At 51.6% G+C, this 20,000-nt stretch overlaps 1 protein-coding gene across 1 annotated transcript in view; it reads right to left on the reverse strand.

The window, feature by feature from the left end:
* Window positions 1-20,000, reverse strand: part of LOC137359604 (lysocardiolipin acyltransferase 1-like) — a 134,437-nt gene that overhangs the window by 50,148 nt on the left and 64,289 nt on the right. Inside the window, exons 2-3 of the mRNA XM_068025433.1 lie at window positions 19,566-19,764; window positions 12,623-12,769 (exon numbers count right to left, since the gene is read on the reverse strand). Coding sequence (XP_067881534.1) covers window positions 12,623-12,769; window positions 19,566-19,764 — 346 coding nt within the window. The remainder of the gene's footprint in view (window positions 1-12,622; window positions 12,770-19,565; window positions 19,765-20,000) is intronic.

Raw genomic sequence — 20,000 nt, forward strand, 5'->3', positions numbered from 1 at the left:
CCACACACACTGACTCTCACTGGGGTACGGGTTCCACACACACTGACTCTCACTGGGGTACGGGTTCCACACACACTGACTCTCACTGGGTGACAGTTCCACACACACTGACTCTCACTGGGTGACAGTTCCACACACACTGACTCTCACTGGGGTACGGGTTCCACACACGCTGACTCTCACTGGGTGACAGTTCCACACACGCTGACTCTCACTGGGGTACGGGTTCCACACACGCTGACTCTCACTGGGTGACAGTTCCACACACGCTGACTCTCACTGGGTGACAGTTCCACACACACTGACTCTCACTGGGTGACAGTTCCACACACACTGACTCTCACTGGGGTACGGGTTCCACACACGCTGACTCTCACTGGGTGACAGTTCCACACACGCTGACTCTCACTGGGTGACAGTTCCACACACACTGACTCTCACTGGGTGACAGTTCCACACACACTGACTCTCACTGGGGTACGGGTTCCACACACGCTGACTCTCACTGGGTGACAGTTCCACACACGCTGACTCTCACTGGGTGACAGTTCCACACACGCTGACTCTCACTGGGTGACAGTTCCACACACGCTGACTCTCACTGGGTGACAGTTCCACACACGCTGACTCTCACTGGGTGACAGTTCCACACACGCTGACTCTCACTGGGTGACAGTTCCACACACGCTGACTCTCACTGGGTGACAGTTCCACACACGCTGACTCTCACTGGGTGACAGTTCCACACACGCTGACTCTCACTGGGTGACAGTTCCACACACGCTGACTCTCACTGGGTGACAGTTCCACACACGCTGACTCTCACTGGGTGACAGTTCCACACACACTGACTCTCACTGGGGTACAGTTCCACACACACTGACTCTCACTGGGGTATGCTTCCACACACACTGACTCTCACTGGGGTACGGGTTCCACACACACTGACTCTCACTGGGGTACGGGTTCCACACACACTGACTCTCACTGGGGTACAGTTCCACACACACTGACTCTCACTGGAGGACAGTTCCACACACACTGACTCTCACTGGAGGACAGTTCTACACACACTGACTCTCACTGGGTGACAGTTCCACACACACTGACTCTCACTGGGGTACGGGTTCCACACACACTGACTCTCACTGGGGTACAGTTCCACACACACTGACTCTCACTGGGTGACAGTTCCACACACACTGACTCTCACTGGGGTACAGTTCCACAAACACTGACTCTCACTGGGGTACAGTTCCACACACACTGACTCTCACTGGGGTACAGTTCCACACACACTGACTCTCACTGGGGTACAGTTCCACACACACTGACTCTCACTGGGTGACAGTTCCACACACACTGACTCTCACTGGGTGACAGTTCCACACACACTGACTCTCACTGGGGGACAGTTCCACACACACTGACTCTCACTGGGGGACAGTTCCACACACACTGACTCTCACTGGGGGACAGTTCCACACACACTGACTCTCACTGGGGGACAGTTCCACACACACTGACTCTCACTGGGGGACAGTTCCACACACACTGACTCTCACTGGGGTACAGTTCCACACACACTGATTCTCACTGGGGTACAGTTCCACACACACTGACTCTCACTGGGGTACAGTTCCACACACACTGACTCTCACTGGGTGACAGTTCCACACACACTGACTCTCACTGGGTGACAGTTCCACCCACACTGACTCTCACTGGGGGACAGTTCCACACACACTGACTCTCACTGGGGGACAGTTCCACACACACTGACTCTCACTGGGGGACAGTTCCACACACACTGACTCTCACTGGGGTACAGTTCCACACACACTGATTCTCACTGGGGTACAGTTCCACACACACTGACTCTCACTGGGGTACAGTTCCACACACACTGACTCTCACTGGGGTACAGTTCCACACACACTGACTCTCACTGGGTGACAGTTCCACACACACTGACTCTCACTGGGTGACAGTTCCACACACACTGACTCTCACTGGGTGACAGTTCCACACACACTGACTCTCACTGGGTGACAGTTCCACACACACTGATTCTCACTGGGGTACAGTTCCACACACACTGATTCTCACTGGGGTACAGTTCCACACACACTGATTCTCACTGGGGTACGGGTTCCACACACGCTGACTCTCACTGGGTGACAGTTCCACACACGCTGACTCTCACTGGGTGACAGTTCCACACACGCTGACTCTCACTGGGTGACAGTTCCACACACGCTGACTCTCACTGGGTGACAGTTCCACACACGCTGACTCTCACTGGGGTACGGGTTCCACACACACTGACTCTCACTGGGGTACAGTTCCACACACACTGACTCTCACTGGGTGACAGTTCCACACACACTGACTCTCACTGGGGTACAGTTCCACACACACTGACTCTCACTGGGGTACGGGTTCCACACACACTGACTCTCACTGGGGTACGGGTTCCACACATACTGACTCTCACTGGGGTACGGGTTCCACACACACTGACTCTCACTGGGGTACAGTTCCACACACGCTGATTTTCACTGGGGTACGGGTTCCACACACGCTGACTCTCACTGGGTGACAGTTCCACACACGCTGACTCTCACTGGGTGACAGTTCCACACACGCTGACTCTCACTGGGTGACAGTTCCACACACGCTGACTCTCACTGGGTGACAGTTCCACACACGCTGACTCTCACTGGGTGACAGTTCCACACACACTGACTCTCACTGGGGTACAGTTCCACACACACTGACTCTCACTGGGGGACAGTTCCACACACACTGACTCTCACTGGGTGACAGTTCCACACACGCTGACTCTCACTGGGGTACGGGTTCCACACACACTGACTCTCACTGGGGTACGGGTTCCACACACACTGACTCTCACTGGGGTACGGGTTCCACACACACCGACTCTCACTGGGTGACAGTTCCACACACACTGACTCTCACTGGGGTACAGTTCCACACACACTGACTCTCACTGGGGTACGGGTTCCACACACACTGACTCTCACTGGGGTACGGGTTCCACACACACCGACTCTCACTGGGTGACAGTTCCACACACACTGACTCTCACTGGGGTACGGGTTCCACACACGCTGACTCTCACTGGGTGACAGTTCCACACACACTGACTCTCACTGGGTGACAGTTCCACACACACTGACTCTCACTGGGGGACAGTTCCACACACACTGACTCTCACTGGGTGACAGTTCCACACACACTGACTCTCACTGGGTGACAGTTCCACACACACTGACTCTCACTGGGTGACAGTTCCACACACACTGACTCTCACTGGGTGACAGTTCCACACAACTGACTCTCACTGGGTGACAGTTCCACACACACTGACTCTCACTGGGGTACAGTTCCACACACACTGACTCTCACTGGGGTACGGTTCCACACACACTGACTCTCACTGGGGTACGGTTCCACACACACTGACTCTCACTGGGGTACGGTTCCACACACACTGACTCTCACTGGGGTACGGTTCCACACACACTGACTCTCACTGGGGTACGGTTCCACACACACTGACTCTCACTGGGTGACAGTTCCACACACACTGACTCTCACTGGGTACAGTTCCACATACACTGACTCTCACTGGGTGACAGTTCCACACACACTGACTCTCACTGGGGTGCAGTTCCACACACACTGACTCTCACTGGGGTACAGTTCCACACACACTGACTCTCACTGGGGTACAGTTCCACACACACTGACTCTCACTGGGGTACAGTTCCACACACACTGACTCTCACTGGGTGACAGTTCCACACACACTGACTCTCACTGGGTGACAGTTCCACACACACTGACTCTCACTGGGGTACAGTTCCACACACACTGACTCTCACTGGGGTACAGTTCCACACACACTGACTCTCACTGGGGTACAGTTCCACACACACTGACTCTCACTGGGGGACAGTTCCACACACACTGACTCTCACTGGGTGACAGTTCCACACACACTGACTCTCACTGGGTGACAGTTCCACACACACTGACTCTCACTGGGGTACAGTTCCACACACACTGACTCTCACTGGGTGACAGTTCCACACACACTGACTCTCACTGGGGTACAGTTCCACACACACTGACTCTCACTGGGGTACAGTTCCACACACACTGACTCTCACTGGGTGACAGTTCCACACACACTGACTCTCACTGGGGTACAGTTCCACACACACTGACTCTCACTGGGGTACAGTTCCACACACACTGACTCTCACTGGGGTACAGTTCCACACACACTGACTCTCACTGGGTGACAGTTCCACACACACTGACTCTCACTGGGGTACAGTTCCACACACACTGACTCTCACTGGGGTACAGTTCCACACACACTGACTCTCACTGGGGTACAGTTCCACACACACTGACTCTCACTGGGGTACGGTTCCACACACACTGACTCTCACTGGGGTACGGTTCCACACACACTGACTCTCACTGGGGTACGGTTCCACACACACTGACTCTCACTGGGGTACAGTTCCACACACACTGACTCTCACTGGGGTACAGTTCCACACACACTGACTCTCACTGGGGTACAGTTCCACACACACTGACTCTCACTGGGTGACTATTCCACACACACTGACTATCACTGGGGTACGGGTTCCACACACACTGACTCTCACTGGGGTACAGTTCCACACACACTGACTCTCACTGGGGGACAGTTCCACACACACTGACTCTCACTGGGGTACAGTTCCACACACACTGACTCTCACTGGGGTACAGTTCCACACACACTGACTCTCACTGGGGTACGGTTCCACACACACTGACTCTCACTGGGGTACGGTTCCACACACACTGACTCTCACTGGGGTACGGTTCCACACACACTGACTCTCACTGGGGTACGGTTCCACACACACTGACTCTCACTGGGGTACGGTTCCACACACACTGACTCTCACTGGGGTACGGTTCCACACACACTGACTCTCACTGGGGTACGGTTCCACACACACTGACTCTCACTGGTGTATGTTTCCACACACACTGACTCTCACTGGGGTACAGTTCCACACACACTGACTCTCACTGGGTGACAGTTCCACACACACTGACTCTCACTGGGTGACAGTTCACACACACTGACTCTCACTGGGTGACAGTTCCACACACACTGACTCTCACTGGGTGACAGTTCCACACACACTGACTCTCACTGGGTGACAGTTTCCACACACACTGACTCTCACTGGGTGACAGTTCCACACACACTGACTCTCACTGGGTGACAGTTCCACACACACTGACTCTCACTGGGTGACAGTTCCACACACACTGACTCTCACTGGGTGACAGTTCCACACACACTGACTCTCACTGGGTGACAGTTCCACACACACTGACTCTCACTGGGTGACAGTTCCACACACACTGACTCTCACTGGGGTACAGTTCCACACACACTGACTCTCACTGGGGTACAGTTCCACACACACTGACTCTCACTGGGGTACAGTTCCACACATACTGACTCTCACTGGGGTACAGTTCCACACATACTGACTCTCACTGGGGTACAGTTCCACACACACTGACTCTCACTGGGGTACAGTTCCACACACACTGACTCTCACTGGGGTACAGTTCCACACACACTGACTCTCACTGGGGTACAGTTCCACACACACTGACTCTCACTGGGGTACAGTTCCACACACACTGACTCTCACTGGGGTACAGTTCCACACACACTGACTCTCACTGGGGTACAGTTCCACACACACTGACTCTCACTGGGTGACAGTTCCACACACACTGACTCTCACTGGGTGACAGTTCCACACACACTGACTCTCACTGGGGTACAGTTCCACACACACTGACTCTCACTGGGGTACAGTTCCACACACACTGACTCTCACTGGGGTACAGTTCCACACACACTGACTCTCACTGGGGTACAGTTCCACACACACTGACTCTCACTGGGGTACAGTTCCACACACACTGACTCTCACTGGGGGACAGTTCCACACACACTGACTCTCACTGGGTGACAGTTCCACACACACTGACTCTCACTGGGTGACAGTTCCACACACACTGACTCTCACTGGGTGACAGTTCCACACACACTGACTCTCACTGGGGTACAGTTCCACACACACTGACTCTCACTGGGGTACAGTTCCACACACACTGACTCTCACTGGGGTACAGTTCCACACACACTGACTCTCACTGGGTGACAGTTCCACACACACTGACTCTCACTGGGGTACAGTTCCACACACACTGACTCTCACTGGGGTACAGTTCCACACACACTGACTCTCACTGGGTGACAGTTCCACACACACTGACTCTCATTGGGGTACAGTTCCACACACACTGACTCTCACTGGGGTACAGTTCCACACACACTGACTCTCACTGGGGTACAGTTCCACACACACTGACTCTCACTGGGGTACAGTTCCACACACACTGACTCTCACTGGGGTACAGTTCCACACACACTGACTCTCACTGGGTGACAGTTCCACACACACTGACTCTCACTGGGTGACAGTTCCACACACACTGACTCTCACTGGGGTACAGTTCCACACACACTGACTCTCACTGGGGTACAGTTCCACACACACTGACTCTCACTGGGGTACAGTTCCACACACACTGACTCTCACTGGGGTACAGTTCCACACACACTGACTCTCACTGGGGTACAGTTCCACACACACTGACTCTCACTGGGGTACAGTTCCACACACACTGGCTCTTACTGGAGTACAGTTCCACACACACTGACTCTCACTGGGGTACAGTACCACACACACTGACTCTCACTGGGGTACAGTTCCACACACACTGACTCTCACTGGGTGACAGTTCCACACACACTGACTCTCACTGGGTGACAGTTCCACACACGCTGACTCTCACTGGGTGACAGTTCCACACACGCTGACTCTCACTGGGTGACAGTTCCACACACACTGACTCTCACTGGGTGACAGTTCCACACACACTGACTCTCACTGGGGTACAGTTCCACACACACTGACTCTCACTGGGTGACAGTTCCACACACGCTGACTCTCACTGGGTGACAGTTCCACACACACTGACTCTCACTGGGTGACAGTTCCACACACACTGACTCTCACTGGAGTACAGTTCCACACACACTGACTCTCACTGGGTGACAGTTCCACACACACTGACTCTCACTGGGGTACAGTTCCACACACACTGACTCTTACTGGAGTACAGTTCCACACACGCTGACTCTCACTGGGTGACAGTTCCACACACGCTGACTCTCACTGGGTGACAGTTCCACACACGCTGACTCTCACTGGGTGAGAGTTCCACACACGCTGACTCTCACTGGGTGACAGTTCCACACACACTGACTCTCACTGGGGTGCAGTTCCACACACACTGACTCTCACTGGGTGACAGTTCCACACACACTGACTCTCACTGGGTGACAGTTCCACACACACTGACTCTCACTGGGTGACAGTTCCACACACACTGACTCTCACTGGAGTACAGTTCCACACACACTGACTCTCACTGGGTGACAGTTCCACACACACTGACTCTCACTGGGGTACAGTTCCACACACACTGACTCTTACTGGAGTACAGTTCCACACACACTGACTCTCACTGGGTGACAGTTCCACACACGCTGACTCTCACTGGGTGACAGTTCCACACACGCTGACTCTCACTGGGTGACAGTTCCACACACGCTGACTCTCACTGGGTGACAGTTCCACACACGCTGACTCTCACTGGGTGACAGTTCCACACACACTGGCTCTTACTGGAGTACAGTTCCACACACACTGACTCTCACTGGGGTACAGTTCCACACACACTGACTCTCATTGGGGTACAGTTCCACACACACTGACTCTCACTGGGTGACAGTTCCACACACACTGACTCTCACTGGGTGACAGTTCCACACACACTGACTCTCACTGGGTGACAGTTCCACACACACTGACTCTCACTGGGTGACAGTTCCACACACACTGACTCTCACTGGGTGACAGTTCCACACACACTGACTCTCACTGGGTGACAGTTCCACACACACTGACTCTCACTGGGTGACAGTTCCACACACACTGACTCTCACTGGGTGACAGTTCCACACACACTGACTCTCACTGGGTGACAGTTCCACACACACTGACTCTCACTGGGGTACAGTTCCACACACACTGACTCTCTCTGATATATCAGGAAAAGCAGTGGTCCCCGTACTGACCCTGGGGAACTGCACTATTTACCCTCCTCCAGTCTAACAACCAACTATTCACCACTACTCTGTGTCCTGTCGATATTCCATGGGCTTTTACTTTGCTGACCATACTTCTGTGGCATCTTATCAAACGGCTTTTGAAAGTCCATCAACCACATCAACCACATTCTCCTCATCAACCCTCTCTGATACCTCAAAGAGCTCCACCAAGTTAATTCCGTACTTTTTTAAAAATTCTTTCATGGGATGTGAGCATCGTTGGCAAGGCCAGCATTTATTGTCCATCCCTAATTTCCCTTGATAACTGAGTGGTTTGTTAGGCCATTTCATTGGGCAGTTAGGAATCAACCACATTTGCTGTGGGCCTGGAGTGACCTGTCGGCCAGACAGGTAGGGCCTCAAATGCTTTCTGTGGTAGTGAATTCCACAGGTTCACCACTCTCTGGGTGAAATTTCTCCTCATCTCAGTCCTGAAAGGTTTACCCCGTATCCTTAGACTATGACCCCTGGTTCTGGAATCCCCCACCATCGGGAACATCCTTCCTGCATCTACCCTGTCAAGTCCTGTTAGAATTTTATAGGTTTCTATGAGATCCCCCCTCACTCTGCTGAACTCCAGCGAATATAATCCTAACCGACTCAATCTCTCCTCATACATCAGTCCCACCATCCCAGGAATCAGTCTGGTAAACTTTTGCTGCACTCCCTCTATAGCAAGAACATCCTTCCTCAGATAAGGAGACCAAAACTGTACACAATATTCCAGATGTGGCCTCACCAAGGTCCTGTATAATTGCAGCAAGACATCCCTGCTCCTGTACTCGAATCCTCTTGCTATGAAGGCCAACATACCATTTGCCCTTTTTACCGTCTGTTGCACCTGCATGCTTACCTTCAGCGACTGGTGTACGAGAACACCCAGGTCTCGCTGCATATTCCCCTCTCTCAGTTTATAGCCGTTCAGATAATTTGCCTTCCTGTTTTTGCTACCAAAGTGGATAACCTCACATTTATCCACATTATACTGCATCTGCCATGCATTTGCCCACTCAGTCAACTTGTCCAAATCACCCTGAAGCCTCTCTGCATCCTCCTCACAACTCACCCTCCCACCCAGTTTTGTGTCATCTGCAAATTTAGAGATATTACATTTAGTTCCCTCATCTAAATCATTAATATATATTGTGAATAGCTGGGGTCCTAGCACCAATCCCTGTGGTACCCCACTAGTCACTGCCTGCCATTTGGAAAAAGACCCGTTTATTCCTACTCTTTGTTTCCTGTCTGCCAACCAATTTTCTATCCATCGCAATATACTACCCCCAATCCCACGCGCTTTAATTTTAATCTCTTATGTGGGACTTTGTTGAAAGCCTTCTGAAAGTCCAAATAAACCACATCCACTGGCTCCCCATCATCAACTCTACTAGTTACATCCTCGAAGAATTCTAGTAGATTTGTCAAGCATGATTTCCCTTTTGTAAATCCATGCTGACTCTGTCCGATTCTACCACTGTTCTCCAGGTGCTCTGCCATAAAATCTTTGATAATGGACTCTAGAATTTTCCCCACTACCGACGTCAGGCTGACTGGTCTATAATTCCCTGTTTTCTCTCTACCTCCCGTTTTAAATGATAACATTTGATTAACTTTCCTAATTACATGCTGTACCTGCATACTAACCTTTTGCGATTCATGCACTCGGACACCCAGATCCCTCTGCATCTCAGAGCTCTGCAATCTCTCACCATTTAGATAATATGCTTCTTTTTTATTCTTCCTGCTGAAATGGACAATTTCCCACTTTCCCACATTATACTCCATTTGTCAGATCTTTGCCCACTCACTTAACCTATCTATATCCCTTTGTAGCCCCCTTATGTCCTCTTCACAACTTACTTTCCTACCTATCTTTGTGTCATCAGTAAATTTACCAACCATACCTTCGGTCCCTTCATCTAAGTGATTTATATGAATTGTAAAAAGTTGAGGCCCCAGCACAGATCCCTGTGGTACACCACTTGTTACATCTTGCCAACCAGAAAATGACCCATTTATGCCGACTCTCTGTTTCGTGTTAGCTAGCCAATCTTCTATCCGTGCCAAAATGTTAACCCCTACACCATGAGATTTTATTTTCTGCAATAACCTTTGATGTGGCAACTTATCAAATACCTTCTGGAAATCTAAATACGGTCCATCCACCAGTTCCCCTTTATATACAGCACGTAACTTCTTCAAAGAACTCCAATAAATTGATTTCCCTTTCACAAAACCATATTGACTCTGCCTGATTACCTTGAATTTTTCAAACTGCCCTGCTATAATATCTTTAATAATAGTTTCTAAAATTTTCCCTAAGACAGATGTTAAGCTAACTGGCCTGTAGTTTCCTGCTTTCTGTCTCCCTCCCCTTTTGAATAAAGGATTTACATTCGCTATTTTCCAATCTAATGAATTTTGGAAAATTAAAACTAACACATCAACTATCTCACTAGCCACTTCTTTTAACACCCTAGGATGAAGTCCATCAGGACCCGGGGATTGTCAGCCCGCAGTTCCAACAATTTGTTCACCACTTCCCTGGTGATTGTAATTTTCTTCGGTTCCTCCCTCCCTTCCATTTCCTGACTTACAGTTAATACTGGGATGTTACTTATATCCTCAATTGTGAAGACAGATGCAAAATATCTGTTCAATTCATCTGCCATCTCCTTATTATCCATTATTAATTCCCCAGACTCACTTTCTATAGGACCAATGCTCACTTTGTTAACTCTTTTCCTATTTAAATATCTATAGCAATTCTTATGGTGTTTTTATATATCTAGCTAGCTTTCTCTCGTACTCTAATTTTTCCCTCCTTATTAATCTTTTAATCCTTCTTTGCTGTCTTGTAATATTCTGTCCAAGCTTCTGACCTGCCACCCTTTTGTGAGCAATTATATACTTATATCCAACTATCGATAGTTTCATGACACCATTACTGAGACTAGCTTTCAATTGCAGATTTTTTAAAAAATTCATTTATTGAACTTAAATTCTGTGGACATTAGCCTGAGCCTCTGAATTACTAGTTATTCACACTGCCACTGTGCCACCATCTCCCTCTTTAACAGATCTATATTGGCTTTGCTTAATTCATAAGTGTCCATGTGACTGTTAATGTTGTCCCATGTTATAGTTGCTAAAGGCTTTCCCACCACCAAGGTTAAACTGACAAGTGGGGAACTGAATGCAGCGTGAACAGATTGCGTGAGTTAAGAATTTGATGCGGCAATTCTTTGTAAAGTATTTCTTAAGCTAAATTTTTTTTTAACATTTAGAATTTGACTTAGAGCTTTAAAAGGTGAAACAGAAACTTGAAGTTAGTTAAGCTCCGGGCGGCACAGTGGTTAGCATCGCAGCCTCACAGCTCCAGCGACCCGGGTTCGGTTCTGGGTACTGCCTGTGTGGAGTTTGCAAGTTCTCCCTGTGTCTGTGTGGGTTTCCTCCGGGTGCTCGGGTTTCCTCCGGGTGCTCCGGTTTCCTCCCACAGCCAAAGACTTGCAGGTTGATAGGTAAATTGGCCATTATAAATTGCCCCTAGTATAGGGAGGAGAATTGAGAGATGGTGGGGAAATGGGATTAATGTAGGATTAGTATAAATGGGTGGTTGACGGTTGGCACAGACTTGGTGGGCCGAAGGGCCTGTTTCAGTGCTGTATCTCTCTATGACTATGACTCCAGAGTTAACTGTCTTTTTATGCAGTTAACTGTTAATCAGCTGAAAGTATTTGCCTGAATAGATGTTAATGATGTGAGCAGGTAGATCAGTCAGCACTTGGAACTTGGGTGGGAGTCGTAAGAACAAAGAGAACAAAGAACAAAGAAAATTACAGCACAGGAACAGGCCCTTCGGCCCTCCAAGCCTGCGCCGATCCAGATCCTCTATCTAAACATGTCGCCTATTTTCTGAGGGTCTGTATCTCTTTACTTCCTGCTCATTCATGTATCTGTCTAGATACATCTTAAAAGACGCTATCGTGCCCGCGTCTACCACCTCCGCTGGTAACGCATTCCAGGCACCCACTACCCTCTGCGTAAAGAACTTTCCACGCATATCCCCCCTAAACTTTTCCCCTTTCACTTTGAACTCGTGTCCCCTTGTAATTGAATCCCCCACTCTGGGAAAAAGCTTCTTCTCAAGCTTCGAATAAGTAATTAAATGTAAACAAGGGAGGCTGGAAGATCTGAATGAGCATTTGGTGAAGGAAGGAGGGTTTGAGAGGGTTAAAGGACAGGCTGGACACACACCTGTAAAGTCTGTGCCTTCAGGGAACATAAGAAGCTGCAGAGGCTGCTTGATGTCACATAAATAATCCAACATGAGACTGAGGTTCTCCTGGTCCTCTTCCCATTTCCTTCGAACAAAGATAAATGCAGCCACCTGCATAGCCCAGCCTGAAAGAGAAGCAAAGCAGAGTGAGTGGAGGGATATAGGGGCTTGGTAAAGTGGGCTGAGATGGAGCTGCTGGGGACCGGGTCAAGGAGTAGAGGGAGCTTTACTCTGTATCTAACCCGTGCTGAGCCTCCCCTCTGGTTAAACACAAACTAATAAATCTATAGAATTATGTAGGGCAGAGAGTTGAGGGGAAGTTGAAGAGAGTGTGTGCAGATATGACATTTGGGAACAAGGCTCTAACCAGAGCGAGAAGTAAACTGAGCACTTCCTGTTGCATGAGCTGCAACCTTTGAGATGTGACTGAGTGGTCGGAGGATTTCCAGCAAATTGACAAGAGGCGAGAAACCGCTGAAGTCAAAAGCGAGGAGTCTGGTAGTGAGTCGGGCCGACATCTTCCTGCAGCTCCGTGTGGTCTGCACAGAGAAACTGAGAGTCAGAGACGAGCAGGCCTGGGATGGCGGAGGTGAAGGGTCACCTCACCAGACCGCAGTCTGCCTTCACAGCTGATGCAGGTAGTCAATGGCCAGCTATCCCTCTCCTTGCAATTAAACAGAGCGCATTTCAGGACCTTACTCGAGAGCTTTCAGCAGCTCTCTACCCACCTCCTGTAGGCATCCAGGGCACTGTCACCCTCCTCCAAGAGGCCGTTCTTCATGGTTGGAACGGGAGTCTATGGGCTATTGCACAATGGGGAGCATCACAGCTGAGCCGAACAACATGTCAGCATCAACTCATTGCAGATATAGTGATTGCTCAGTGATCACATCCAGCAGCCCAGACTGATTCATCTGTAAACCCATACAAGGGTGAAACACAGGAGGCTGTTCGGCCCATTGGCTCTGTGCCTACCCTTCACTGCAGCAAAGCTTCAATCCTTACGGTAGAGGAGGAGGTCATTTGTCCCCATCAAACACTCCCAGGACAGGTACAGCACGGAGGTTAGATATAGAGTAAAGCTCCATCTACACTGTCCCCATCAAACACTCCCAGGACAGGTACAGCACGGAGGTTAGATATAGAGTAAAGCTCCATCTACACTGTCCCCATCAAACACTCCCAGGACAGGTACAGCACGGAGGTTAGATACAGAGTAAAGCTCCATCTACACTGTCCCCATCAAACACTCCCAGGACAGGTACAGCACGGAGGTTAGATACAGAGTAAAGCTCCCTCTACACTGTCCCCATCAAACACTCCCAGGACAGGTACAGTACGGGGGTTAGATACAGAGTAAAGCTCCCTCTACACTGTCCCCATCAAACACTCCCAGGACAGGTACAGCACAGGGTTAGATACAGAGTAAAGCTCCCTCTACACTGTCCCCATCAAACACTCCCAGGACAGGTACAGCACGGAGGTTAGATACAGAGTAAAGCTCCATCTACACTGTCCCCATCTTTCACTCCCAGGACAGGTACAGCACGGAGGTTAGATACAGAGTAAAACTCCCTCTACACTGTCCCCATCAAACAAAAAAAAACAGGGGTTAGATACAGAGTAAAGCTCCCTCAAAAAAAAACGGGGGTTAGATAAAAAAAAAACTGGGGTTGGCTGCTGTTTGATTGGAGGTCCTGAGTGGTTAACAAGGTTCAGTTGACTGTGGCTCTGTGCAGAGACTGGAAGCTGTGTGACTGCTGCAAGAGGGAGAGACTGAGACAGAGACTAAGGATTTCCATCTGTCTTTTTGTAAGAAGAAAGCAGGAAACTAGAAGAACTGTCAGCTCTTGTGAGTTTGGGTTTTGTAGCCTTTTCATTGATTGTTGTGGGGAGGGAGAAAGGAAGAGACCGGAAGACTTTGGGTGGGGCTGTTCGTTTGAACAGGGAGCTCCTGTGTTTAACAGCATTGAATAGGAGCTCCCTCCCCACCCCAACAACTGAGCCTGGGATAGCTGGAGCTGCCCAGGTGAAGAGACTTTCTCTTAACTGTGTAAAGCACATCGGAAGCAGTGTGTGTCTGGGCAGCTACAGCTGTCCCAGGTGAAGACATCGCACCCCCTCCCACCACCAACTGGAAAACCAGCAAAAGGATTGCCTGAATTATCACCGGCAAAGAGACTGATTCCTCCTGAAATTCCTCCGGGATTTCCTCGCGGCTTGCAGAGGTTGCCGCAATAAAGTTCAGCTGGCCCTCAGCCGTTGGTCGAATCTGGCGCTGATCATCCAGTCCGTCCGTGCCGCCCTTAAGAAAGCGGGCAAGCGCACGGGCGTGAAAATGGTTGAGAGGCACCGTTTTAATGTGTTCCTCAATGGGTTGCTGGTGGAGTGGAGGGCCAGGTGCACTTCCACTCCCTCCTCACAGTGAGGTGTTGGTGACAGGTTTTAAATACCTTTGACATGAAGATAACCATAGCCAGCCTCAACATCAACGGCAGCAGAGGGGCTCACCACAGATTTCACAATCTCTCAGTCCTCAGGGAAGGGAGATACGCGGTGAGCTTTCTGTAGGAAACCCACACCGTTCCGGGAGACAAAGCCACCTGGCTCCTGGAGTGGCAGGGTGGGGTCTACATGAGTCACCTCACCCCTATTTCTAGTGGGGTGGCTATCTTGTTGGCCCCGACTTTTCAGCCGGAGATCTTGGGGGTCAAGGAGCTAGTGCCGGGCCGCTTGCTCCACCTCGCCGTTCGCCTGGGTAGCGTGCCGCTCCACTTTGTGAACGTGTACGCGCCCAGGCCCGGTGCGTTGCAAGCGCGCTTCTTTGAAGAAGTGGCCGCTCTCTTGAGCTCCATCGATAGCGGCGAGTGCATCATCCTCGGGGAGGGAATTTAACTGCACCCTCGAGGTGGGGGATCGTTCCAGACCCCAGCGCGGCCAAGCGTCGGTGGAGAAGTTGAGGGGACTGTTCAGCTCCCTTAACTTGGTGGACGTCTGGCGGAATCTCCATCCCGACTCCAGCGCCTTCACGTGGAGGTCTGGAGGAGGGGGGGGTCGCGAATCGACCGCCTCTACATTTCGCAGGCGTACGTCTCCCGCATTTCGGCGGCCTCCATGCGGCTGGTGCCGTGCTCGGACCACCGCCTGGTGTGGGTAGAGTTCACTCCGCTCCGCACGCGGGCGGGGTCCGCGTACTGGCACTTTAACAACCGGCTGCTGGAGGACGTGCGATTTCGGGACTCGTTCTGTCGATTCTGGGCCGACTGGAGAAGGAAGCAGGGGGGCTTCCCCTCCTTGAGGCTATGGTGGGATGTGGGCAAGACTCACATCCGCGTCTTCTGTCAGGAGTACGCGAAGGGGTCGACCAAGAGGCGGGAAGCCGAGATCGGGTGCCGAGAGAGGGAGGTGCTCGACTTGGAGTCCCGCCTCGGTCATGCCGTCGTGGACCCGGCCCTGTGGCAGGCGTACAAAGAGAAGAAGGGTGCGCTGAGGGACCTGCAGCTCATAGGGTCCCGAGGCGCGTACGTGAGGTCGCGGATCCAGATCCTGGAAGATTTGGACCGCGCCTCACCCTTCTTCTACTCCCGGGAAAAATGGCGGGGAGTCCGTAAGCAGCTCGTCAAGTTGCTGGCCGACGATGGATCCTCATCACGGATCCGGAGGGAATGGGCCTCCTGGTCCGGACTTATTACAGTGCGTTATTCTCTCTGGATCCGTCCAGCGAGGATGCGCGCAGAGTTTTAGAATTAGAATTAGAATTAGAATATTACAGCGCAGTACAGGCCCTTCGGCCCTCGATGTTGCGCCGACCTGTGAAACCATCTGACCTACACTATTCCATTTTCATCCATATGTCTATCCAATGACCACTTAAATGCCCTTAAAGTTGGCGAGTCTACTACTGCTGCAGGCAGGGCGTTCCACGCCCTTACTACTCTCTGAGTAAAGAAACTACCTCTGACATCTGTCCTATATCTATCACCCCTCAATTTAAAGCTATGTCCCCTCGTGTTTCCCATCACCATACGAGGAAAAAGACTCTCACTATCCACCCTATCTAACCCTCTGATTATCTTATATGTCTCTATTAAGTCACCTCTCCTCCTCCTTCTCTCCAACGAAAACAACCTCAAGTCCCTCAGCCTTTCCTCGTAAGACCTTCCCTCCATACCAGGCAACATCCTAGTAAATCTCCTCTGCACCCTTTCCAAAGCTTCCACATCCTTCCTATAATGCGGTGACCAGAACTGCACGCAATACTCCAGGTGCGGTCTCACCAGAGTTTTGTACAGCTGCAGCATGACCTCGTGGCTCCGAAACTCGATCCCCCTACTAATAAAAGCTAACACACCATATGCCTTCTTAACAGCCCTATTAACCTGGGTAGCAACTTTCAGGGATTTATGTACCTGGACACCAAGATCTCTCTGCTCATCTACACTACCAAGAATCTTCCCATTAGCCCAGTACTCTGCATTCCTGTTACTCCTTCCAAAGTGAATCACCTCACACTTTTCCGCATTAAACTCCATTTGCCATCTCTCAGCCCAGCTCTGCAGCCTGTCTATGTCCCTCTGTACCCTACAACATCCTTCGGCACTATCCACAACTCCACCGACCTTAGTGTCATCCGCAAATTTACTAACCCAGCCTTCTACACCCTCTTCCAGGTCATTTATAAAAATGACAAACAGCAGTGGCCCCAAAACAGATCCTTGCGGTACACCACTAGTAACTAAACTCCAGGATGAACATTTGCCATCAACCACCACCCTCTGTCTTCTTTCAGCTAGCCAATTTCTGATCCAAAGCTCTAAATCACCTTCAACCCCATACTTCTGTATTTTCTGCAATAGCCTACCGTGGGGAACCTTATCAAACGCCTTACTGAAATCCATATACACCACATCCACTGCTTTACCCTCATCCACCTGTGGGAGGTCCTGCCGTAGGTCAGCCCGGAGGGCGCCGTAGGATTGGAGGCTCCGCTCACGTTGGCGGAGCTGACCGGCGCCCTCCACCAGCTCTCGGAGAGGCAAATGCCCGGGCCAGACCGTGGAGTTCCTCAGGGCATTCTGGGACGTCCTGGGGGACAATTATGCGCGGGTCCTGGGGGAAAGCCTGGCGACTGGGGAGATGCCCCTCTCGTGGCGCGGGGCGGTCATCGTCCTGCTGCCGAAGAGGGTCGATATCCGCCTGCTTAAAAACTGGCATCCGGTCTCCCTCCTCAGCACGGATTATAAGATTTTTGCCCGGGCTCTGTCTACCCGCCTGGGCTCCGTGCTGGCCCACATGATCCACCCCGACCATTCCTACACGGTCCCGGGCCGGTCCATCCAGGACAACATCCACCTGGTCCGGGACCTGATCCATCTTTCCCAGAGGACTGGTCAGTCGGTCGCCTTTCTCTCCCTCGATCAGGAGAAGGCGTTCGACAGGGTGGATCACGAATACCTTTTCGGGACTCTGCGCCCTTTCGAACTTGGGCCGCATTTTGTGACCCGGGTCCGACTTTTATACGCTGCCACAGAGTGTCTAGTCAAGGGTAACGGGTCCTTGACGGCACCCCTTCGCTTTGGGAGAGGAGTGCGTCATGTCTGGCCAATTGTATACCATCTGCGTGGAGCCTTTCCTGTGCCTGCTTCGCAGGAGGTGGACGGGATTGGCTCTGCGCGAGCCGGCCATGCGGGTCGTCCTCTTGGCTTACGCTGATGACGTGTTCCTCACGGTCACAGATCCTGTTGACTTGCGGAGGATGCGCGACTGCCAGCAGACCTTTTCTACTGCGTCCTCCGCGAGGATCAATTGGTAGAAATGTTCCGGTCTCCTGGTGGGTCAGTGATGGGTGGACTCCCTGACGGAGGAGTTGATGCTTTTTGCGTGGAGCACCACACACCTCCTCGATCTGGGAGTTCACTTTAGCCCCGCTGAGGAAGCCTGGCCGGCAAACTGGCAGGAGTTGGAGGCGAAAGTCACCACTCGGCTGGGGCGCTGGACAGGACTGCTCCGAGTGCTTTCCTACCAGTCGCTGGTGTGCGTCCGCACCCAGGCTGTGACTCTCCGCCTTCGGACCCTGAAGAGATACCTGTATGGCGAGCATCCTCCCAGATGGTGTGCGCTGGCGACGTATTTTTTCTGCCAGTGTCACTGCCTTCAAGACGACATTCAGCTCCCAGCGGATTCCGTTCGCCACGCATCTCTGAGGGAGTTGCCTGACTTTTACCGGGATCTATTCCGAGTCTGGAACATGGTCGTCTCCAGTCAGGGCGCTCCCCCGCCAGCGGAGGAGAGCGCCTCGGCTGTCCAGGCGGCCAACCCAGTGTGGAGGGTCATGAGCCGGGAGGAGGATCTCCTCGTCGGTCTGCTGCTCGGCCTGGCCAAGGTGGCAATTCACAGGTCCAGGCTGCGGGCCGTCGGGGGGTCCGTCCTCCCCGATTGCCTGCCCCTCTTCCGCGGTTACGTTCACGCCCGGGTGTCCCTGGAGAAGGAGCATGCGGTGTCCGCTGGTACGCTTGAGGCCTTCCACGACTGGTGGGCACCGCAGGGACTGGAGTGCATCGTCGACGCCGAGAATGGCATTTTAATTTGAATTTTTGGTTTATTTATCTGTTTTTAATAAAGTTATTGAAAAAATATGTATATAAAGGGGGCCTGAGAAATAAAGACCACCTCGACATAAAATATATAAAAGCGGCCTGGGGTATAAAGGCCACCTTATATTAAAAAAAAGGGGTAAAAAGAAAAAAACAGGGTTAGATAGAGAGTGAAGCTCCCTCTACACTGTCCCCATCAAACAGTCCGACAATCTAAATAAGGCCAACTGTCCACGAGCCAACGTTATCAGTCCGTCCAGCACATCCCACAGTTAATTGGAACCGACACCCTAGATTGGGTCAGAGGTCAGCAGTCAGGGGCACTAACCAAAGCCTGGGATGGATTTAAGAGATGACTTGAGACAAATCTTTTCCATTCTGAGGTAGCTGTATCGCAGCAGGCAGTTCCACAAGTACATCCAGTCCAGGCGTGTGCGATGGTTCATGATGATCACACTGCGCTCACCAGGGACGAAGCCATCGCCAGTGATTACCACTCTCACACCGAGAACCATCTCCAACAGGGCCTGTACAGAGACAGCAAGAGAGGCTGGAACTCAAAACAAGGTTAACATTGCTCAGCAGCATGCTCATCACATATCATGGAGAGCGGAGGTGGGGGAGGGAAAGAGAGGGGAGCACATTGGGAGGGGGGGGGAGCGAGGGGAGCGATGGACGGGGGCGGGACGTACGGAGGGGTCGGGGGGGGGGGGGGGAGAAACGGAGGACCAGGGGGCGCGGGGGTATTGATAATGAATAGACC

This window comes from Heterodontus francisci, unplaced genomic scaffold, assembly GCF_036365525.1.
Source record: "Heterodontus francisci isolate sHetFra1 unplaced genomic scaffold, sHetFra1.hap1 HAP1_SCAFFOLD_461, whole genome shotgun sequence".
Classification (NCBI taxonomy): Eukaryota; Metazoa; Chordata; class Chondrichthyes; order Heterodontiformes; family Heterodontidae; genus Heterodontus; species Heterodontus francisci.